The sequence below is a fragment of the Triturus cristatus genome, chromosome 11 (assembly GCF_964204655.1).
Source record: "Triturus cristatus chromosome 11, aTriCri1.1, whole genome shotgun sequence".
NCBI lineage: Eukaryota > Metazoa > Chordata > Amphibia > Caudata > Salamandridae > Triturus > Triturus cristatus.
The window spans coordinates 574557775-574582786 of NC_140594.1; the positions used below are offsets into that span (position 1 = coordinate 574557775).

At 48.3% G+C, this 25012-nt stretch overlaps 1 protein-coding gene across 3 annotated transcripts in view; it reads left to right on the top strand.

Annotated features, from left to right (window-relative positions):
• Positions 1-25012, top strand: part of DDHD2 (DDHD domain containing 2) — a 539107-nt gene that overhangs the window by 310563 nt on the left and 203532 nt on the right. For all 3 annotated transcript variants that reach the window (XM_085633751.1, XM_085633749.1, XM_085633750.1), the window contains exon 11: positions 24300-24395. In XM_085633751.1, coding sequence (XP_085489877.1) covers positions 24300-24395 — 96 coding nt within the window. The remainder of the gene's footprint in view (positions 1-24299; positions 24396-25012) is intronic.

Here is a 25012-nt window from a genome sequence, read left to right on the forward strand (position 1 = left end):
ACGGCGCTGACACACGTCTCCTCCTGTGTGGACCGCTGGATTACGCTCCCCCTCTCGATGGCAGGACGTGCCGCCTTGATTAAGATGGTAGTGCTCCCTCGACTTTTATATTTGTTTATGAACATTCCCTTCCCCCCGGGCCGGCATTTTTTCACTCGCTTACGCTCGGAATTGATTCGGCTTGTGTGGGGTGGGAAGAGACCTAGGCTGAAGTGGGCTGTGATGACCTCTCCCTACTCGCGGGGGGGTTTGGATGTACCGGACCTGGAGTTATATTATTATTGCGCTCAAGCGCACTATGCGTTTTACTGGTTCCACCCCGTTGCATTTATGCCCCAACTCGCTGCGGAGGACTGGCTGGCGGCTCCTCTGCCCCTGCGCGGCCTGCTGCATAGTACTCTCCCTCATAATACCACGAATTATAACGCCTTGCAGGGAACAGTGAGGGCGTGGCTGGAGATATCTAAGCGAGTGGCGAGCTCGTTCCTGTACTCGCCCCTTCTCCCCATTGCCTACCACCCGCAGCTGCCCCTTCTACAAGAGAGATTGTTCCAAGATTTGATTCGCAAATTGGGGATTCAGAGGTGGGGAGATCTATTCTCTGCTGGGCGCTTCCGCGACCGGGAACACTTCTCCGACGGGTACACGCCTACCCCTCTGGAGCTTTTCACTTACATGAGGCTGAGGCATGGAATGCGGTCCATATTGCAGACATTTCCGGCGGAGCCCGAAATCACTGGTCCATTGCATAGAGTCCTACAGGCGTCCTCGCCCTCCCACTTGGTCTCCATACTGTACCACACAGTTCGCTCTGACACTGCACTTGACACTTCACGGGCCCGTGGGGAGTGGGAGCGGGAGTTGGGGCTGGAGCTGGGGGATGACAGGTGGTCGTATTGTTGCATACAGACAGAGCAGATTTCTGCGAGCAGTAGACACCGTGTCATTCACTTTAAGTTCCTGAACCGCCTGTACTGCACACCGGTCACCAGGTACAAATTTCAGCTGCAGAACTCGGATAACTGCGGGAGGTGTCGTGCCCCTCATGCAGACTTTCTACACTTATCCTGGGATTGCCCTGCAATTCAGACCTACTGGACCCAAGTGTACTCTGCCGTTTCGCGGATGGTGGACCTGCCCCTTGAGCCCGAACCGGTGCAGGCGCTATTGGGTTATACCAAACATATTCCGCGAGCGAGCCGCAAGTTTGTCACAACGGCGTTGCTGTTGGCGAAACGGCGTATAGCATGCCGGTGGGGTAGGGGGAGGGCCCCGAAATTTAAGGAATGGCTTAAAGACCTTGTCTACTGCCAAGAGCAGATACTGACATACTCCGACCTGCTCCCTGCTCGATCCCGTCCAGCTGATGTTTGGGGACCATTACAATGTTACCTGCTGCAATACCCGGGAGCCCTGACGGAGGATGCTCCCCCTCCGGCCCATGACGACACTACTTCTGGTGCTCTTGACGCACATCCTGTGCAAGGTGACGGATGATCTGTTGCAGACCTGTGGGGGTGAGGGTTGTGTTCCCATGTCCCCTGGCTTCCCCTTCTCCCTGGGCAGCCACTCTGATCCCTCTTCCACGATCCCCATGCCAGGTTGATTGGTTTGCAGGCCTGTTACACGTGATATATGGGTAGCGGTCACGCCTTGGGTGAGGTATAATGCATGGGGGAGCTCCACCCGCGGGCCCCCCCGTCTACATTGAACGCTTAACTTGTGTATTGCTCTACTGCCAGCTGTTCATGCCCCCTGTCCCTGCGCCAAGACTCATGCTACTTTATGTGTTGCTGTTCACGTGCCCCCCGGACACGCAATGGATGTGCTGCTGTGATGATTTCGAACTTGAAATGCCACTGAATATCGCTTATGGTTATTGTATGATTGTAATGTTTTGGTAAAAATTCAATAAACAAAGTTTAAAAAAAAAAAAAAAAAATGCTGACTCCAATGATGAGTCTAATCATCTAAACATTACTGTAAGTCTCAGATAGAAACCTTCTCTATATGCACCTCTAGTTCAAGAAGGAATAATCTTTGCTAAAAGACTATTGACTTAAGAGTGAGAGCGATTATAATGTACTTCTCTCTTCACAATTTTATGCAAGATAGGCGGTTCAATCACACTCAGAGTAAGAGGTGGTGTGACCGTTGTCATTGTAAAAACCTTTTGTGCCTGTTAACGGACACACTTGTGAGACAATTTTTGGATCCCCATAACGCAACAACCTTCTTGCTCTATGCGTTTCGGCACGATGTAACCTAACAATTCATAGTAGATAGTTAAAAAGCTCAAAAACACATTGCGCGCCCTCACCCTTATTCATCACAACAGGGTCAGGTCATGGTAAATGGCAGCAGATTTGTTGCTAAGCCAGCATTGCGGCCAGATGTAACCTAACAATTCACCTATTAGATGGGCAGAAGCTCTAAAACACATCATAAGGCCTCATCCTTATTTATCACAACAGAGTTGGGTCATCGAACAGGGCAGCAGATTAGTTTCTAAGCAAGCAGGGTCCCGTGCTATCTCGAGACATCCGGATTGTCAGAAGGAATTAATCACGGGGTGTGTGGTGACAGTGGTCTTAAAGGCTGGGTGGTCTTCCGGGGTCTTGCTGCTGCTCCATCTCTTCTCGAGCTGTCTACAGGTGCATCTGAACTCATGAAGGGCGGGAGAGAACCAGCTGGCTTTCTTGGAGTGTGCTTGCGGCTTTCTTCAGGGTAGCCAGAGAGTCGGCGCTGGGGACGGGGATGCCAAAACACAATTTTTCATCGGAAAATTGAACAGCTATAGCACGAAAATGGCTGAATAGAATTGCAGTAAATTAGGCAGAAAGCTAGATCTTTGTCCAGAAAGCATGCATTTTGTGGTATAGTGTAAATCTGTTCAGAACCTAGAAATTCACTGAAAATACCAAAGTTTAGAGTGACGGTATAGTTAAGTATGGTAATAATATCTCAATAAGTCTAAACAACAATTCCCTTGGTAATTTGAGTAGGTATTTAGAACACACTATTTCACTTTCATACAAAACACACTAATATCACCAGAGAATATTAGTAGGTCTACAAAGTCAAAATATGAATGTACAAATGTTTTATTCAATATATAACAATAAAATGATCTATAAAAGCATACATTAAAAATACATCATATATAGCACCATAAATTTGCTTCCAATGTGGAGCATAACATACACATAATCATATCATTACAAACAAAATACATATAGGGAGACATTAACATTTTGTAATTTCAGGCACTAATCTGACAGTCATTCCATAGTCAAACCATCCTTATGTGTTTTTCTTTTGTTGACCAAGATTTATTCAATTTAGTGCAAATGATGTAAAAGTGTGACGCGTTTCCGTGGGTTCAATTTATTCCAAGCACCTTCTTCAGGAAAAGATTCTTATCTCCCAAGAGCTTCCAATCTAATTACAGAAACACTTTAAAAAATCACAATTCATAATTCATAATTATATAACATCACATTTTATAATACAGTATGTTCAATTTACATCTTTTTTTTTAACGTTCTTTTTATTGGCATTTATGAAGATAAGCATACATACACCACATTCCGTGGAAATGAGCATGTTACATGAGTAACGAATTACACCATTTGCGATATAGAAAGCATGTATGTGTCTTGTTCTGTGTAGATGCGGTCTGTACTGTAGCAGTTCCTTGCCAGTAAAGTAAAAACTGGGGAGGAGAGCCAAACTGGGGAGTGCCATGAAGTTCTGAATGATGTGTCCAAGGGTATGTCCGGAGCCCGCCCTTGACCATCCTACAGTATTGCTGCCTCCCACCGAGGGGGGGATGAGCGTGCGCGCAATCCGGTGTGAGGAGCCGATGGGTACGTCAGGGGAGCAGGGAGGGACCCAACTGGCTTAAGGGTGGTGTGGGGGGACAATGGGGGGATATCCCCCGTTGTGGGGCCCTGCGTCGTGTGGGGCGACACGGGGTCGGAGGTATGCATGTCGGTGACCGGGGCATCCGGGGCCTGGGACTGTCTGAATTGATGTAGTAGGAGCGCCCATTCTAGAGAGATTGGGGTTTTTCGGGTACCTTTGGCCTCCTCCTCCCGTATTGCGTCCTCCTCGGCTGCAGCCCATTTAAGAACCGCCCCTACCCAAGCCGCGAGCAGGGGACCGGTAGGGGATCGCCAGTGCATGGCTATACAGCGTTTGGCCAGTAGGTGGGCTAGGAAGACGAAACGCATCGGCACCTTGTGTCGCTTCCTCCGCCCCAGTATACCCAGCGCGCATCCCTCCCAGGTAGTCAAGTGGGTCAGCACAGTAAGATCCCCGAGTGTCGAGTGGATAGATGACCAATAGTTCTGTATGTCCGGGCAGGTCCAGAACATGTGGAAAAAGGCAGCATCCCCCGCTTGACAACGAGGGCAAAGGAAGGTAGTGTCGGGATAGAAGCGTTGAAGGCGCGCTGGCGTCAGGTAAGCCCTATGTAGGATGTGAAACTGGATATTCTTAAAGCGGGCATTCCTGGATACTTTTTTGGGGAATTCTAACGCCCTGTCCCATTCGCTGTCATGAAAGGGTCGTCCCGCTTCCTCCTCCCATAGGGCTCGGAGAGGCATCAGCAGTGGGGGTGTTAGGTCTCGGATTGATTTGTATAACCATGTAATGAGGTGTCGACCCTGTCCCATTCGTAAAATTGTGTGGAGGACTGGATGTGTGGGAGGCTCCCCCGTGTAAGATCTGCATATGGTCGAAAATGGCTTAGGAGTTGACGGTGAAGCAGGAATTGGCCTGGGGGTAGATCGTATACTTCCATGAGTTGCAGGTACGGCCGGCGCTGTCCCTCGTCAAACAGCAATTCTGCTTCGACGATGTCCCTAGACGTCCACTCCCGGAGCATGGTGGATGTGAAAAATCCGTCGTTGCAGGGCCAACCGACTAGTGGTAATGATGGCGTGTATGGAGGGCAGCGCGGTGCCATGCGGTGTATGCGTTGAATACATTTCCGGGCGATGTTTACCTGCAGGGGGATGTTCAATTTACATCTTATTTTCATAATCTATGATTTCTCACAATTGTCATTAATAATAATTACTATTGTACTTTGGAGAGCACTCAATTAAACACCATGTATACTAAATCTCTATTGACACTCCACTAACTCCTTTAATTCCCACTCATACCCTTGTGTTCACAATTGTACCATACACGTGTCACACCTGATTACATGCAGTTGTCTACACCCTACGCCGCAAAAGCAGCTGTGAAGGTTGACCCACCAGTAAATTAAATTGGAATGAGGTATCGGACATTATTTTTGGGATCTTGCTCCTCAAGTTGAAGTAACAACAGGACAATTCTTAGTTATATCCTGACCAACCAGGGAAGACTTTGTGCAAGCCCAAAAACTAAATTTAACACATAGCATCACATATTGCCCTATGAATATAGGCTTTAAAAAAGTCTAAGATACATTATTAATATTGTACCTTGTAATTGGTAGTTAATGCAAAATTTTTAAAATGTCCAAGTTATGATAAACGGCCTAGCAAGCCATGATGGCGGACGTGTGCTAGGCGAGCTCCGTCCAGCCTCGGCTAACATCCTGTAATTATCCTGCTTCGCCAGTCTGCTTTAGTACTCAGACCGTGTCCCTGGTGGGGTGCAAGTGGGGGCTGTGCTTTAAGCCCCGTATTGGACCTGGATTGTTGTTTCGAGGGATGAGTGCGGCCTTTAGACGGGGAACTTCGATGCCTGGCACGGTGGCTGGAGGGACGGAGCGTGCCGTGCCTGAGGCCCCCAGCAAGGTGCGGAGCCAACAACGGAGAGCCTGAGGGATACCCTCGCGGTGATGGGATCTCGGAGCGGTGGGGAGCATCCGAGTTCGAACATCTGCCCTCGGCGAGCGGACGTCTCCCCCTCCCCCCCTTTCTCCCCACGAGGTGAGGCCTGGCTGTCGGCGGCCATATGGGGCCGCAGGTGGAGCCGTGCGGGAGTGGGGCTGTGTCAAGGGGCCGGCGGGCACTTCTTTGACCCTAGGCCGGTGCGGTGATTGGGGCCATTTCAGATCTCCGGCGCACTGGGGGAGGCCCTCCGCTTACTCTCTCCCCACCCTACTGCGCAGTGTACTCGCGTTGGCGGCCTATCGGGCCGCGTGAGTCCATCGAGGGGTTATTGGTTGTAGACCTGGGCTGGAGCAGTGATTGGGGCCAGTTCTGATCTCCGGCGCCCGGTGGGAGGCCCTCTGTTTACTCTCTCCCCTACTGCGCAGTGTACTCGCTTCGGCAGCCTATTGGGACGCGCAAGTCCATCAAGGGGATACTGGCTGTGGACCATGGCCGCTGCGGTGACGTTGGGGCGCTGGGTGCAGGCCCTCATGGGGGCGACGCGGAGCCTGTGGGCCCCTCCGGATTACCGCATCAAGAGCAACGCCTGAGGGAGCGCAGCAGTCCAGAGGGTTGGCGCGGTGGGCCCCGGCGGGGCATAGTACCGCCCCAGTGGTGAACACTACCGGCAGTTGCTGCTTCAGCGGTGTTGGGCTCCCTGGCCCCTTTCCTCCCCCATTGTTGACGGTCCCGTGTTTGGCGGTCAGGTCGGGCCGCGGATTCATATTCCTGCTGCCCCCATCCGGCTTCAATAATCCTTGGACTCCGGTGTTGAGGTGGGTCGCTGGCGTAGGTGAGCGTGCCAACTCCCTCCCTTCCTTGCATTGGGGGGCCTGCTGTCTCCTGGTGGACCTGCACGGTGTGCTGGTGTAGGGCTATCCTGGTAGCCTGGGGGCTCGACGGCTACCATGATGAAGAGGCACAGCAGGAGGGGGCTTGGCCAAACAGAGTATGCTTGACAAGTTTACAGGCCATGGGGCCTCTGCAGTGGCGCCTGGGGGGGCTCATCGAGACATGCCGGACAATGCCACCCTCATGGCCGCCATCACGCAGTCTAGGGATGTTCTGGACGCTAATATTGGAGCGGTCGGCTCCGTCGTCATGCTGCTGCGGCAAGACCTGCGCAACGCGGTGGCGCATATCACGGAGGCTGAGACGAGAATATCTGGAGTGGAAGACGTGTTTGTTACCCTGCAGAAGTAAGTGGCCTCACTGGAGACTACCCAACATGGACTGGCGTCATGAGTGGAAGATGCCGAGGGTAGGGCCCGGCGCAACAATCTCCGCTCTGTTGGCTTCCTGGAGGGCTGTGGGCGGGGGACATGGAACGGTTCCTTACCCAGTGGCTGGAGAGCTGGTTCTCCCCGGAGTCCTTGTCCTGATATTTCGTGGTGAAACGCTCCCATAAGGCCCTGATGCAGAAGCCTCCGCGTGGGTCCTGCCCGAGGCCGGTCATCGCAAAGCTCTTGAACTATCATGTTCGCGACGTTATCCTGAAACCGGCTAGGGCCAAGGAACTGTTGCTATTCGATAATGCCCGCATCCTGATATTTCCCGACTATACGAAGCTGGTCCAGCAGCAGAGGCAATCATTTTTGGTGGCCAAAGCTCGTCTTCGGGAACTCATGCTTCCCTATGCTTTTTTGTATCCGGCCAGGCTGCGGGTAGTTTATCAGTCCCGCACCCACTTTGACTCGCCGAAGGAGGTCTTCCAGTGGACAGATGAGACGGTGCGGCTTCGTCCTTACACGCCGCCCCGGAGGGAGTCGGACTCTTCATCCAGCGAGGCGGCTCGGAAGCAGCCCAAAACGAAGCAAAAAGGGAATACACGCGCCAGGTCCAGACGTCCATCTCAGTTGTGCGATGCTTCCTCCCGGGCTGGGTCGGCCCCTCAGCAGCACACATCAGCGGCTTAACTGATGGAGGCGACCACAGTCCTGTGGGTCTTCGACGCTTTCGCCTTGACCGGAGAAGCACATATGAGGGCCGGTATCTCTTTTGGACCTTATCTGACAGGGAGAGTGCCAGCTGACAATGGACTGTAAGTTGGGGATCCATTGGTGGGGGTGGGCTGGGACCTCCTGTTGGGGTCTGCAGGCCACACCCGCCACAACAGATACTTAATTGTTCTTGAGGTATAGGGTGGGGGTTGTTGGGTTGTTGTTTTTGTCCTCTGATCTCTCTGTTCTACACTAGTTTAGAGCCACCATGCACACACCATACACTTTTTCATGCACCAATGATTTGCATCAGGGCCTCACATGGTAGCACCATCAGGTAGCCAACGGGATCCCTCCGCGGCCCTTCGGATAGTAAGCTGGAACGTCAGGGGGGCGCTGGACAAAATCAAACGCGGGGCTATACTCAAGCAGGCAAACAGGGCACATGCCGACAGCACGGCCGTGTATCGTTCTCATGATACACAATACGCACCACATGTGGACGAAGGCACTATGCTTTCAACGCTATGGCTACATCCAGGTGTTCCACTCGGGGTTCGTAGGAGGGTCTCGGGGGTTGCAATCCTGATTCATTGCCGTATTCCCTACATACATGTCAAGGCGTGGACGGAGACTCAAGGGCAGATATATCTGTTCCTCCAGGGTACTGTGGGTAAAGAGACTATGGTACTCGGGTTTGTCTATGCCCCCCCACCACTCTCCTGGGGTCTGGTAGAGAGACTTATGATCCTGTGGGTGGATATACCAGATTGCCTGTCCGTCGTTGGGGGGGGGGGGGATGGAATGATGTGATGGAAGTGGCCAGGGATCGGTGGAGGTCCGGGGGATCAACGATGTCCACCAACCCACCAAACTGCACTCTCTGGTGATGGGGCTTGAATGGGTGGATCCTTGGCGCCGTCTACACGGGACCGCATAGGGATACACATATCTCTCGGCGGTTCACGATTCCTATTCCCGCCTTGATTATTTATTTGTCCCCCGAGTGGTGGTAGACAGGGTGGTGGAGGCGAATATCCTCCCACGGAGACTATCGGACCACTCGCCGGTGGCGCTCACCCCACTCGCCGGTGGCGCTCACCTTACAGGCAGGCCGAGCGCGTCAGCCTATTCGTTGGCGCCTTTCGGCTTGGAGCCTACAGAAGGACGACTATAGGGAGCACTTGGAGGGTGCTATTGACCAATACCTGACACTCAACATAGGATCGGTTGATGGGGTTGAACCTCTGTGGGAGGTAATGAAGCCCACAATACGGGGTGTTGATATTTCCTTCTGTGCGGCAGCCCGCAGAGCGCGTAGGGAGTCCCTTTTACAATCTGAGGCCAAAATTATCAATCTGGGAAGCCGCAGTAGGGTTGGCGGGGGCAGTCAGGTCCGTTGACAATTGTTGCTGGCACAACAGGGCTATGCAGACCTCCTTCTGGACTCGGCCCACCAGGCTTGGTTAGCGACCCGTAGCAGGAACTACCAGTGGGGAGATAAGTCCAGTAAGCTGCTCCGCAGGCTGTGTCAGGTGATACTGTACCCCCAGGCCCTCCCTGGTATTGTAGGCCCGGATGGGATTTCCCTTACGGATTCCTCTACAATCGCTGAAAGTTTTGCTACATATTATGCAGAGTTATATGCCCCCAGAGAGTGTTTGCATGAGGATGTGATAGGCCGTTATCTGGATGACCTTCCGCCTAAGGCTTTATCCGGCGAGGCGAGTGCGGAGCTAGATCTTCCACTCACAGAGGAAGAACTGTGTGCCGCCTATGGGGACCTGCACGCTGGAAAGGCCCCAGGGCCAAATGGTTTTCCATGTGAATTTTTTAAACAATACTTTTTGCAGCTAGGGCCCACTACCTTAGGGTGGTGGAGGAGGCCAGGGAGCAGGGCTGTCTGCCTCGTGATTGGAGACACGCGGAAGTGGTTGTGTTCCACAAGTCTGGTAAACCTTCTGACCAGCATGCGTCATATCGCCCTACCTCTCTACTGAACGTGGAGGCCAAGATCCTGGCCAAGGCTTTGGCCAACCACCTTCAGTGTCATATCACTTCCCTAGTACATCCCTACCAGGCTGGTTTTATGCCCCAGCGGGCGACTCGTCACAATATTCGTCGAGCGCATGTTGCTCTTGCGGCCATCCAGGGGATGGGAGTACGGGCATCATTGTTACTGGCAGACATGGATAGGGCATTTGATTCCCTCAGTTGGGTATATTTATTCGCGCTTTTACGCAGGCTGAATATTGAACCTCGCTTCCTGTCCTACCTGACATTGCTCTACACCGACCTCACCGCATCAGTGCGCATAGCTGGCTCTACCTCCTCCACGTTTTCTATTGGACGGGGCACCAGGCAGGGTTGCCCCTTGTCTCCATACTTGTTCGCATTAGCTATGGAACCCCTGGCCGCCTGGGTGCGAATCGATGCACAAGTGACGGGCTTCGAATGGGCACACGGACTGTCGGACCGTATTGCTCTGTACGTTGATGTGCTATTCTTTCTCACCAATTTAGACAGGACGGGGCTGAGGCTGCTTGGCATCATGCAAATCTTCGGGGAGTCTTTTGGATTATATATGAACCCCCGAAAGTCCACTCTGTGGGTCCTTGGGGATGCAGCGGGTCTCGGCTCCTGGGCATCGTCCGTTCAAGTAGTTTTTGGGGGGATGAAATATTTGGGAGTGTTTCTGTCAGACTCTCCTACCACATCTTGGGACAGAAATCTGGCTCCAATATGGGAACGTGTACGGGAGAATCTTAAGACTTGGTCCCATATGCCATTGTCTATATATGGCAGATCGGCCATCTTCAAGATGGTCTCGCTCCCCCGCTTACTATACCATCTGCAAAATCACCCCTATCCGATCCCTCCCAGATGGTTCCGACAGGTCTGTGCGGCCCTGGGACAGTTTTTGTGGGCCGGTGGAGTGGCGAGAGTTGCCTTACGGACATGTTTTCAATCTACATACTGTGGGGGGCTGGCGACCTCTGACATTTTATCGTACTATATGGCCTCGCACCTGCTTGTCCTAAATGAATGGTGGTATGGGGATAGGGCTGACCCAGCCTTTGCTGTCGAACGGAGGTGCATGGGGGATCTTTCTTTGCACACTATACTATACTCTGCACCACTGCGCAACTCCTTGCCGTCTGTCACAAAGGTTGTATTCCAAATCTGAAGGCAGGCTCTACAGAGTATGAGGTGGTGGAATAGACTGATGAGGGCGACTCCCCTCTGGCACAATGGGCGATTGCCACAATTGGCTACTCTACCTGGGTTTCGTGGCTGGGATAGTATTGGTATCTCTACTCTGGGTGACGTAATGCGGGGGCCGATCCTGAAGTCCTTTCAAGAATTCTATAGGTATCTTCAATTCCGGCATGCTATTTCCCCTAGTCTGGAGGGCTTAGAGTCACTAGCTGAGTTTAGCCCGATTGAGGCAAAGGTGTTCATGGGAGATCTCCAAGATCACAAGATCTCAAAAAGTTTCCAATCCCTGGTTACCCATAGCTCCCCCACGCTACAGAAGCTCAGAGAGGCCTGGGAGGGTGACGTAGGCCCACTGGAGGAGGAGGACGGGACGGAAGCCCTGGTCTCACTGCGGGGGGCTGCTATAGTCATACGTCTACGCTTTATCCAGTTCAAGTACCTTCATCGGGTATACTTCTTATTCATTTATTTATTTTATTTTAAGAGTTTTATATAGCTGTGGCTAGACCCGGAGGTATCAGAGCGCTTTACATAAGGTTCCACAGAAATTACAAAATTACATCAATTACACGTTACATCAGTTACTAGAAAAACATTTCAAGAGAGTAGAAGACAAAATACATGGAGCTTAGAAGGGCAAAGGGGTGGGGAAAAGCGGTAGGAGGTAGATAGGATGGAGAGGCGAAGGAGAGTCTGCTCAAAGTCCGGCTGGGTAGGTGACGGCCGAGGAGGAAGTCTACAGCCCATCTCCTCTTTAGCTATCGCATAGCTCCACCGGGCATCAGCCAAACAGCTTGGTCTCAACTGGAAAGGAGCAAAGAGGAGGGATAAATGGAGCGTAAAGGAGAAAGGGGGTGGAGTAAAGGGGTAAGAGGGAGAATACTTCAGTACAGGAGTTATTAGCGAAAACGAGAAGCAGGATCCAAACAGATCAGGGAGAGTTGGGAGTCCAAAGGAAGGAGACAGCAGCGGAGGAGAAGACAAGACAAATGTCCGAAAACCGGCTGGGTAGGTGACGGCCAAAGCGGTGTGCCAGAGCCAGTCTCCCCTATAGCTGTGGGAGCAGCTCCACCGGGAATCGGCCATGCGGTTCGGACCCCGCCAGTATAGTGTGATGAACAGGGGTAGGTCGAAATTGTTGATCACTGTAGCTCTGAGGCTGGGGGTTTTCAGCCACGAGGCTGGTCCATGTGAGATCAGTGGCAGCCATTTTAGGGTCAGGCGCTGAGTGTTGTGCAAGTCTTTTGTTGTTAACCCCTTCTGTGCCCCACCCTTTCCCCGCCCTGTGCCGGGCGTTGAATTAGCGGGCGGGGTTCATGACGAGATAGTCTTGTCATGGGCACAGCGCAACCGCGCTCCATGACGAGACTATCTCGTCATGGGCACTGAAGGGGTTAAAAGACAGGCCAGTTCCCTGGATAGAGATTATGGTCAACCAGGAGACTACAAGATGATCCAGGGCGGAGGTGACCAGTTGGAGAGAGCCGTAAGGTCCTGCCCTAAGCAAAAGCAGGTTTAGGTTCTGGATGGTGGGTTTGGTGGCCTCCCCTGTGTGTCTCAGATGCGAACGGGAGGAGGGTACCCTAATGCACACAGTCTGGCACTGCTCTTCCTTGGCACGATTCTGGAGGGGGGTTATGGCCTGCCTCTCAGAGGTGTTGGGTTTGGACCTTCCCTGCTCGCCGAAGCTGGTACTCTTACATGTTATGGACGGGGTGGGGGGCAACATATACAAACACCATCTTATGCTGCTGGGGTTCACTCTGGCTAAAAGATATATAGCCAGGGCATGGAAGGCACCGGTAGCGCCCTCAGTGTCCGCATGGAAGAACGGCCTGGACTCGTGCATGGGCCTAGAGATTCCCATTTTCACGGCAAGAGGGTGCCTGCTTAAACATTTTAAAATCTGGAAGCGAAGGGCAGACTACCAAGGCTTGGAATTGGAGCCCGTCTCTACGGCAGGGCCCCTCGACCCGGCTTAAATCTCCGTTTTGTTGGTGCAGGACATAGTCTTATGTGCAATGACAGGCCATACTTCTTGCAGAAGGTGCTTTTTCTATTAATGTGCTGCTCTGGGGTGGACTTAAGTGCGATGGGGGGGAGGGTTTGTTCGGTTATGGTTCCTTTGTTGCTTTTTCATTTGTATAGCTCTCCATTTTTCCTTGATTTGCTCATGTAAACAGTCAAAGTCATGATATACGTTTCTTATTCAGAAGTTTCTGGGGTACGGAGCTCTGCTCCATATGTGCTATTTGACGAATAAAATCTGTTTAAAAAAAAAAAAGTCAAAGATATCCAACGAACGAGTCTGGGATTTAAAAATCTTCAAATTTTTAGGTCTTCTGGCTACAGACCTCTTCTTAAAATTGAAACCATGTGCCTATCAATATGAAAAAGACCATATATTGTTTTGGGCAACCCATAGAAAATGGCCATTCATTGTCCTTTCTAATAATATCTACATATGGGTTAAAAAAGGGAGCTAAATATTTACCTAGAAATTCCCTTTCTGTGAATCCGACTGGATATCCAATACGAACCGCATAACCAGCCTATCTGCTGCATAATGCGAACTATGTAAATCACCTTCAAGGGAATAGTAGCGGGCAGGAAATCTCGATAAAATGAACCCGCCCTCAACGTGAGGGTCCTTCCTATATTTAGCCCATTTACGAGGATAAAGGAAACCACAAAAGAAAGTTCACTTACTATTCTAATCTAGAACTTCCCTTATTATTCCAAACAACAGGAGCAACCTGTTTCAAATACCGAAATTTTAGAAAAACGCTCCTTTATACTATTTTATCTGAAGCAGAACTACCTTGTAGAGAGACTCACCAGTCCCATTGGAGCTCACGCCGCCCTCCGGTCGTAAATGGATTCAAATTGCAACCGGAAGCACTAAGCTCTCGCGTATAAATAGTGCCTGCCCTCTTCTGATTATCGAGCTAGAAAGGGGTAGTGGCTGTTTCCGAAACAGGGAATTTAGATTTAGAACAGACGCCGCCATGTTTACATGGGTCCCTACCGTCTTTTTATAATTAACACGTATTGAGGTAGACCCATGACGTTAACTTTATTGTATTACAAAACATACAAAAACGTGTCTCATTTTCAATTAGCAGGGTTTAATATTACTTCAGTGGAAAATTTAAATTGCTAGAGGACACAACACCTCCTAAGTTATAATAACTCGCCATAGGTCGTATTGCCTATAGGTATGTTGAAACAATAATATCTTCCTTTGCATAAAAAAAAAAGGTAATAACTAAAGGTAGCTATAACTTGCACACTCGCCATGCATTGCTTATGACCTCACATATTACAACACTCATGTTCTGTGACATAATTGATAACTGAAACAACTGAACTGACATCATTGACGACAACAGTGTGCATGGCAGGGATGTGAGTTATAGTATGGGTACTTGAAATGACAATAGCTGCTGAATTTCAGTGTTTTTTTTTTTAACCGTTATGGTTAAGCTTATATTTTCACCGACCTATAACATCACTTTAACCTTTTAATAATTGTGGCTATTTTAGGAGAGTTGACATGGTGTTGTATTTGGAGAACTGGCTCCGGTTCGAGGTAGCCCCAAACCATCCAACCCCTTTCTTCACATCTGCTGCCACTTGGCTGTCCTCCACGCCCAGTCATGGCCAGACTGCTTCATTATAGGGACATTATTCTACAACGGACAGAGGGCCCCTTTGCTGTTGAAAATGGAAAAGTGTTGGTGTTCCCGGATTTTAATTTTATGACCCTAGTACAGACACAGCATGCCTCCTTCATGGAAGTCAGAAGGCCCTCAGAGAGGCTGGTCTACAATATTTCTGAATTATTTCCTGCCAGGTTACAGATTGTTCTAAATTGTTCAACCCACTTCTGTGATGACCCTGATGCTGCTTGGACCCGGCTTGAAGCTTATAAGGTGGGATCAGCCCTTCCCAAAACAAGACCTAAAGCTCCTAAACCTTGATCACGTACTAGGAAGCAACCCAGACTGTCTTAATGTGGTCAGACCCTGAAAAGACCATCACCCTCCCAGACAGACAAGGAGAGAGCAGCAGCATTGCTAGCAATGGCTGAAATAGCAATGACCCCAACACAGGTTGAGGAACCTGGAACTCCATCTGAAAATAGATTGCTGGCTTCGGACTCTGACGCCTCCATAATTAATGGTGACGCTTTGCCTCAGGTGACCCCTCAAGCCGCAGAAGACTTAATCTGATGGAATCTGAGTGAGAGCTTCGGACACTGTCCATTTGTCTTCAATTTGAGTGCTTTTATATAGTTAGGGAGCCCCTGCGGAGAGGATTGGCCCCTGCTGTTTAGTGATACCAGCTCCTCCTGTGGCCCTGTCTTCCCATTGGGTTGGAAATGCAGGCCTGGATTGGGATACATCCTGTTTTTTTACATAGTGGCTGGCTTAGGAGTCTGGCCATGCACTGAGAATTGGGCTAGCACGACACTACCGCAGTTTGTATTACACAGCCTACCCCACCCAGTTTGGCCTCTGCCAAGACTCTCGGGGTCGCATGCCATTAATGATGCTTTTTTTTCTTCACAGGTTTGGGTTGTCAGCCGTTGCTGGGCTACTCTTGGATTTGGGACTTTATAGTTGGCGGTTATGTTTATATGTCTTGGGGTATGTATGCGCTGTCTGTCATTTATGAGGGGGTGGGTCAGGGGGGAACGTCTAGGGATCGGTGTGAGGTGAACATCCAGGGATTGGTGTGAGGTGAACTTCCTGGGTTTGCATAAATGGTGGACCCTAAATTCACTGTAACATTTATGTCCTGGAAAATTAGGGGGATGGGATCAACCTCCAAACATCACAACATTCATAGGTACCTGAAAAGTTGAGGAGTGCACATAGCCATGCTACAAGAAATGCATCTTACAGGTGGTGAGGTGTCCCTCCTGAGGCGTAGATGGAGAGGGCAGGACTTTGCAACTACCTTCTCGGCCTATACCAGGGGTGCACTTATACGGGTTAGGATGAGGAAGCCCTTTGAACGTACCCACTCCATGATAGGCAAAGAAGGCCGATTTATCCCGATTAAAAGTAGCTTGCTCAGCACAGACATCATGTTGGGGAGTGTGTATGTCCCGAACCAGGATCAGGTGTTTTTTTTGCAAACATTGTTAACACCAATGGCCCTATTAATTGCGAGCGATCTCCTCTTAGGAGGAGACTTTAATTGCTTGGCCGATTTCACACTGGATTGCTCCAATAACCCCCGCTTCAACTCCCATCCCCCACCCCCGCCTGGAGCATTGGCACATAGAACCTCAGAGGGCTTTAGGGAATCGCTAGAGCACTGGGAAGTGTCAGACATCTGAAGGGTACAACATGGGCAGGAACGAAACTACTACTATCACTCTCATATTTACCACTTACATACCAGGCTGGACATGTTTGTCTGCTCCAGCAGACTTACCCAATGGGTAACTCATACAGAATACTTAGTACGCACGCTGTCTGATCACAGCCCATTAATCTTGAAGTTCAGGCCAGTTGAGGAACCCACATGGCGATTTAACCCCCTGTCCCTTGAAAATACATGCTTCAGGGAAACATTAAGCACCACTATTTCTCCTGACAATTTCATGCATAACTAGGATTCTAACTCCAGTCTGATATTTGAGTGGGAGGTGTTTAATGTAGCGGTGCGGGGACACTGTATGGGACAGTTGGTGTGCAGAAAGAGCTCAATAACTAACTCCTCCGACTAGATGTTAGGCTCCATAAACTGGACAACACTGTGGGGACTGACGAACACTCGAAGACAAGACTCCGGGAGGCCAGGGAACTTTATAATTCGATGCTCGAGCACTCACACTGACATGACTACTAAGATTGCATAGCTAGGGTACATGATGAGGAGGGCAGACCTGGCAGACTCCTGTTATGGCTCATCAGACCTAAATCCAGAGGGGTGCCTATCACACAAATCTGTTTGCATGACACCACACCGCTCTACTTGCCAAGTGCGATAAACAAGGCATTCAGGGAATATTACAAATCCAGTTACGGGCGTCCGGAGCTGGTAGCCCTGGAGACACTGTCTACTTTTCTGGACTGCATCCACCTGCTAGAGTTGGACCCTAAAGCCTGGGAGGATCTGGGAGGCCCGGTGTCGGTCCTGGGAATTAGGGTCGCCATTAAAGAAATGGCCAACGGGAAGACCCTGGGGTCCGACTGTCTCCCCATGGAATTTTATACTGCCTTCACTGGACTGTTGGCCCCTTGACTGGAGGCTTTGTATACTGAATCATTACTCAGTCCACCAGGGACCCTGTGGTAATTCCCCTTCCCAAGTCCAGTGAACTTGGTGCCCCTTTTCTGCGTTCCTCCCTTTATCCATGTTAAATATAAGACTACAAAGTCCTCAGCAAGGTCTTGGCCCTCCGGCTGCTGCCTCACATGACGGGGCGATACACAGTGATCAAAGTGGATTTATTCCGGAGTACCTCCCTCAACCTCTGCAGACTATATCTCGTCTTGTACCACCCAGACGTGTTGCTCCGTCCCCATGCTACCATTATGTCGATTGACCTGGAGAAGGCTTTCAACTTGGTTAGGTGGGATTACCTTTTCAAAGTAATGCTTTGAGCCACAGCATCCCTGCACATTATAATGTATATAGTGGCACTAGACCGGGGTGTCCGCTGTTGCCCCTCTTGTTTGCTTTTGCCATAGAGCCCCCTAACTGAGCTTTTTTGTCATGAGGGCTCAGGCTCCGTAGTGACGGTTGAGTGTAAGGAACATATTATATCATTATATGCAGATGACTTGCTACTTTATCTGGATGATGGCTTGATAGGGGCACTGCTTATGATGACCTTGCTGGAGGACTCCGCAACATATTCGGGCCTCCAAGTCAAAAAGAATAACACCTGTCTGTTTCCTGTCACGGCTGGCATCCAGAGACCTGGCCATATGTCGCAGGGCCTAAGGTGGTCCCCAATGACATTTAGGTGTTTGGGGGTACAAGTGTTTCACTTTTTGGAGGGCTTGCAGGAGGGAAACCATTGGGGTACTATTAGGTCCCTTAAAGCCTGTGTACCTTTTTGGGGATTCTTGAAATTACTCATAATGGCCCGCATATCTCTGTCTAAAATGGTCATGTTGACACAATTGTTATATTTATTCACTAATCTGGTTCAAACACTTGGATACCCTGCCTAGGGAACTAGTGTGCGATGGAGGCTGCCACAGAGGGTCATTGGAGATGCTCAACCCTCCCCCCTGCTCCTCCCTCCCCCCCGCTTCTCCCTCCCCCCCAACCGATGAAGATGGCCTAGGGGCCTAGGATTTTATTTGGCAGCCCAACTACAGTGGGTAACTCAGTGACTGGGTGGCTCCAATCAGGAGGAGCTGGGTCATGTGGGACGATCTGCTCATCAAGGGGCTTTGTTGCAAATCGCTCTTCCCAGACAGTTGAGCTTCCTCAGCCGGGAGTGCTGCTGTCTGTGGCGGTGTTGGCAGCGATGCTTGCAGAGAACTTTGGGGACCCCACTGTATGCCCCGGCGTTGCCATGGGTGGGGCTCCCCCATGGAGACCCGCTTACCTTTCACACAGTCACATAGATGGCGGCGTGGTCTGGTGCAGGATTAATTACAGTGGGCGACTGTTTCCAGCTAAGAACGTTGATCCCACTGGAGGACTTGATGCAATATAACCTACCCTCGGGTCAGTTCCTGAAGCATGAAGCATTGACACTAACCTTTGGGGATTTAAGGTCCAGTTGGAGAGAGGAACCCGAAACGCATGCGGTACTGCAGCTCCTGTTGTCCAAGGGCACTGCACAGCACCTGGTGAGATGATTTTATAGAACGCTGTCGGTAATGGCACGGAGGCCACTTACGGCTCTCTGAACTCGATGGGGGGCTTTCCTGGGATGAGAACTATCTGACACGGAATGGGGTAGGGCTCTAGCATACCCCAAATGGATATCAAGAAATATGAGGCTGAAATATACCCAGTTCAATAATGTACATATGACCTATTCAAACTCCACAGTATCCACATCATCTATGGCGGGGAGTTACAGCCGTGTCTCAAATGTGCATGTCTAGACGTGGAATTTGGACATATGACTTGGAGCTTTCCCCGGTTTGGGCCATTCTGGGAGGGAGTGGTACACACACTGAACACTGCATTGGGTCGTATACTCGCCTGTACGTTGTAGACTTGTCTTTTGGGGCTAAAAGTAGGTGCTGGCCCTAGCCAAGAGACGTATAGCACTAGTATGGAAATCAGAAATGGGACTTAAGATAGAGGCGTTGGTAAAAGATGCCACAACCTGTGCTAGAGCAGAGGAGAGAGCCCTCATTAGTGAAGATGCTAGTGGCGTAGGTAGGCACCCTATTGCTGGGTTGTGAGCAGAGGTGCTTAGGAGTTGGGAAAGTACAACTGAAGATACCGAGAGAAATGCATACGGTAGGGGAGAGAGCACTGGGGAGGAGGCGGGGGAACCCTCCACAGAGCACAATGGTTATAGAAGACACACACTAGCCGAGATGTGGAGCTACTTACCCAGGGAACCAAGCCTTTACTGGGGAAGATGGACCCCACCCCTTCCCGTACCTTTGAGCCCACTGCCATAAATATGGTTGGTACACCATGACACACCTTTATTTCTGGGGGGCTTCAAATAGATGCAGAGACGACTTCCTACACAACAGTTCCTAATATTGATTTGTTGTGACTCCCCCCAAGACAGTTCGGTTACGTTTAGGTTGTTGTTTTGTGTTTATCTATAACAGCTGTTACAGATGTTCACCTGAATGTTTGTTTTTGACAAGCACTATAGCACTAATGTAGAGTCCTGCTCAGTATGCTGATACCCCAGGAATATGTCTAGAGAGAAGTAACAGGTAGTGGAGAGGATAGCGAGGGCATGGTGACAGAGCAGGAGTGGTAATTAGGTAGACATCCACAAGGATCCAGGAGATTAAACAGGCCCCTCCAGTAGGGGAGGGCAATCGGGATACTAAGAAATAGTTACTGGGTTTGCAGGGGCTAATGTTGCACCTCCACAAGTTTCTGTAATGTAAGGACCATGTTGAAATTGACTCTGTAAAGTGCCAGATTTATGTCACTATGATGTATGATATAAAATGCCGATAAAGAGAAGTTAAAAAAAAAGTTAATTTGGGAAAGGGAAACTTTCTGAACGCCTGCCCTACCTTTAATCCTGCCACCCACCCCCCAAATCTGACAAAAACGTCTTGAAATTTGCTGTACTGAACCCATAGTGTAAATATTTGTGCAGATTCATCAAAGGACACTGAAGTTATGTAGAAAATAAAACCAGCATATCACTTGTAACTCTGGCCTAATCATAACTGGAGTTACTATTAATGAAGGTAATATATATTTATATTTCTAGTATATTTATTGGTAACAGAATGTTTCTTAAGCAATCATTATTATGACTAAACGGAAAATGCGCCCCAAAAATTATGCCTAGAGATAGTAGCCTTATGTCCGCGTATATATAAGGAAGATCTTAGCAGGCGAAAAAAGACTTTGGGACATAGTTTTTTGTTTAAATTTGTTTATTGGGACTTAGCATTTCATGTTACAAGTTGATATAATACAGTTATAATATATCGACATGCGTCTGCAGGAAGTTGAAAAATGACTGTAGATAATAGAATTTACAACATTACTGCATATCAAACACATTAAACATGGCACAGTAGAATATTCTTGGTGCTACCCTCTTGCCTGATTCTGTTTCTGTGTTAGTACTCTTGCTAGAACCTGGCTGGGTGAGTTTCCCATGATCGTGGATTGATGTTTTATCCCCACATTTACATTTTTGTGCTATTACATATGATATTTGATGAATGCGTTCCCTTTTGAAATTCATCAGTTTCGGAACTGCCGATGAAGAAGAACTACTAACTTTGGGGATGAACTGGGGAAGATGTTGGGGAGCTGCTGGAATGTATGTCGGTGAAAACAATTGTGCGGCTGGTTGTATTTTCATTTCACGGTGCGGTGTTGTGCATGTGGGGGGGGCGCGGTAGACCGTCTCAATGTAGTGTATGGGATTAACTGGTGTGGCCCTTACGTATCGCTTGCCTTAGGTGTCTGGGCTCGGCCTTGTACTAGCTTCTGTCGGTCCCATGGGGGATAGGGGTGTAGTCTGAGATTGAGAGGGTATAGGTGATTCCATTAGCGCTGTTTCGTGCGTGAATTGATATAATAATTGTGCCCACTCCAGAGATATGAGATGTTTCCGTATTCCCTTCACTTCCTCATCCCTCAGTACCTCTTCTTCCGCCGCACCCCACTTTTTCATGGCGTCTACCCTGGCTGCTTCAGGGGATCCCACCGGGACCCGCCTATACATGGCTATTCCCCTTTTTGCTAAGAGAATGGCTAGGGATGCGAAGCGGCTCTGTACCTTTTCGAACTTTGGGACATAGTTTGGGATGATCTATTGCAAGCTAGCATCTGAAAAATAGTTCTGCCTTCTGGCGTATAATCAGTAACCCCTGTTTTAATCAAGATACCACTCCTGCCAGATTTCATCATATCACCGCTGGTCAGTGGGTCACTCATTTTGAGGGTAGTTACAGCTCTGCACTTCCCACTAAGACTGGTGAGTCAGGATCATCAACCATGGAGAGGCTCAACTTAGAATTTCTCCAAGAGATCAACCAGGGTATTACAGATCTTACTAGATAAAAGGCCCCAGCTCCCAAGGGAATTCCCCAGGACCTCTGTAGGGGTGATGTGGAAATTTAGGGCCAGCATTGCCTGTGATCTTGAATGTGATGGTAAGGGTTGGCCCTCTCCATCCTGGTCCTTGGCGATAAGTGCCTGTTGTCAAAAGGGCAATGAAGACAACCCCCATTGTTATAGTCCCATATCAGTTATTGACTCCATAGTAAAAGTCCTGGGACGGGTGTAAATGGAAAGACTATCGCACTGGACAAAGGTGAATAATGTTATCTCAGATTCACAATATGGTTTTAGACCGGGTAAATCCACAATTGATCTGTGTTTAAATCTTTATCTGGTCATTAATAAATATATTGTAGCTCTCTCTGAGTCAGTACATCTCGCTTTTATGGATTTTACATTGGCCTTTGTCTGAGTAAACAGCAGTAAACTGTGGAGTATTCTAGTGCGAATGGGAGTAGAACCAAATATTGTTTTGTTTCCTACGGGATCTGCATGCCAACACGTCTGCGTCAGTTAAATACACAAATGATGCCGCATGTACTTACGTTTTTGAACAAGGAGGGGGTTTGCCTGGGGTGCATACTTGTTCCCTTTTTATTCTCTTTATGTAAACTGGCTTGAACATGCGTTCATAGCAGATAAGGCCCCCTTATTGGTTTCCGTCCGTTTCCAGTACTTTTATATGCAGTTGACGCGGTGTTGATAGCCAGGACAGTAAAGGACCTGCTTAATTTGAACTCCTTTGGTGCTTTTATGGAATGAGCTGGACCTTTCAGTTAATTTTACTAAATCTTTTATTATGGTGGTGGGACCTAAAACGACAAGATCTAAAACATTTAGTGTGAGCAAACATGTCCTTGCAAACGTTAAGGCTTTCCCTTATTTGGGTGAGTTGTTTGATTCCAACATGAGCTGGAAACCCCTATTTACAGCAAAGGTCGATGACTTTACTAGAACCAATGCAGTTTTTTTTAGTTTTGCAAGAAGAATGAGAGTAGACCACTAAAGGCATTAGTTAAGGTTTACCAGGCTAAGTGTATCTCTAAAGTATTCTATGGAAGTGATACATGGGGTCATGTGGCTCTCAACAACCTTCAAACTGTGGAAATCAATTACCTTAGGCACCTGTTGTGTGTCCCCTAAAGTATGTTGATTTTTTGTGTGCAGGAGGAGCTGGGAGTCAAGTATATTAGCGATCTGTTAATCGATTATTGCTGAGGGACTGTCTGTCACTTGAATATGCCTTTAAAATCCCCTGGCTTAGGGGATTGGTAAGGGAATCATTCCAGAAGATGGGTAGGATTGAGTTATTTTGCAACCCTGAGGGTATACTTAATACAGATTATAAATGGGTTAAGGACTATTTCCTAGGACAGAACACGTTAAAAGAGGAGGTCGAACTGTTGAAACCATCTGTTTGAAAGTGTTTTATGTTAACCACCACCCAGGATATGGAGCCTTATCTAGCACTGTTGAAAAATAATAGGGAAAGATTTTTATTCATCAGATTTAGATTTAATTTACTACACCTGTTATTAGCGCATCCAAGAGTATGTTATGATTTTTGATCCCTGCGGCTGCGACAACAGGTCTCCACAGGACACGTTGCATTTTATCATGTTTTGTCAATTTTATTCAGTGCCCTGGAAAACCTTCACTGTTCCACTACTTAGAGATAAAGGTTTTTTTACAAGCTCGTCCAGCTCTTTTGTTTTTACAGATGTTACATGATGAGTTCACTCTATTTAATATGCTTGGGAGGGTGGATGGGGTGGGGGGTGCTGTTGGGGGAGATTCGGCGGGGGAGGGGTGGGGGTCTTGGGATTGTGTTGCATTATGGTAATGGACCACCTTTGTGGACGAACTGTATTACGACGCAGATGCCTTATGGGAAGAGGGATATGTTGCTGGGCTCTGAACAGCGGATTGGTCAATTTACTGCATTCTGGTTCACTTGGGCGGCCCGGCAATGGGCAGGGAGTTTGAATATGTTACCCTGTAAAACTCAATAAAAGTCTGTTAAAAAAATAATAAAAAATGAGTTCACTCTATTTAATGTTGCTGTTTTCTTAAAGGCTGCTATTACCCATGGGAGTGTACAATAGGAGAAAATTATGCTACTAAATATTTTAATGTCTCTTTTTCTGTTCTGTTATTATGAACTGTATGTATGATTCAGATGTATGCTTTTATGGTTAAAATCTAACCGAATAATAAAATATATTGAGTGACTGACTGCTTCTCACTGTCCTTCCAGCAATACTGCCCCTTGTGGTCTGTCCCTCCTACATTTCATCATTAGCCTGGATGATGAGAGGGAAGAGCATTCATATTTCACGTGCTAAAGTATATTTTTTGTCCATGCCGGAAAATGCCAGCAGAGCCCCCTCCCACACACACTTAAACAGAGAACAGAAGTGGGCTTCTAGGCAAGAAGATACATTTCAGAGATACTGACTTTCTTATATATATGAAACAGTTTTGCATTTTATAAAACAAATCTTTTCTACTTCAAATTGATGAGAATGTTTTTGTGATTTGTGTCTAGGCTTTATGTACAGAAAGTGATTTGAAAGCCATTGGAATTACTTTAGGACCTAGGAAGAAGTTACTGAACTACACAAAGAATCGTAGCATTGCACAGGTAAGTCCTACAGAATGATTGTAGAATTTGCCTTTAAAAGTGTAATTTTGCCTTAAAAGTTCGCTCATTCAATTTTAAAGTTGTGCTACTGCCCTTCTAGTTGCAAAGAGTTTTTTTAAATGTAATTTTAGTGGAAAGAAAAAACGTTTGTTGGTGTCCTTTTTTTGCTCATATCAAATTGCTTCTTAACACAAAAAAAGAGTCTTCATCCAAGTCTTACACGTGAGATTTAAATAAATCCACTGGAAGACTTCTAACAGGATTAAGGATCTTCCATCGTGGATATAGAGTTCTATTTACAAAGAAAAAATATTTAGATAAATATCTTACGTGTAGAATGACTTGACAGATTGTATGCTCAAAACAACAAGTTCCAGTACTGGTTTTTTAGCTGTTGGAACATCGATCAGTTTTAAATTTGTATTTTAATGTGAAGTATAGTCTTGGCACTGGACTCTAAATGTGATACCCTGACTTTGGGTAATAGGAGTTCAATCAGGACCTGTGCGAAATGCAGGATAATTTAAGATTTTTTTTTTTTATTCGTTTGTAAAGCACACTGTTGCCTGCACCATCATAACACTAGACTTAAACCCAGCAAACCATGAGATAGAGTT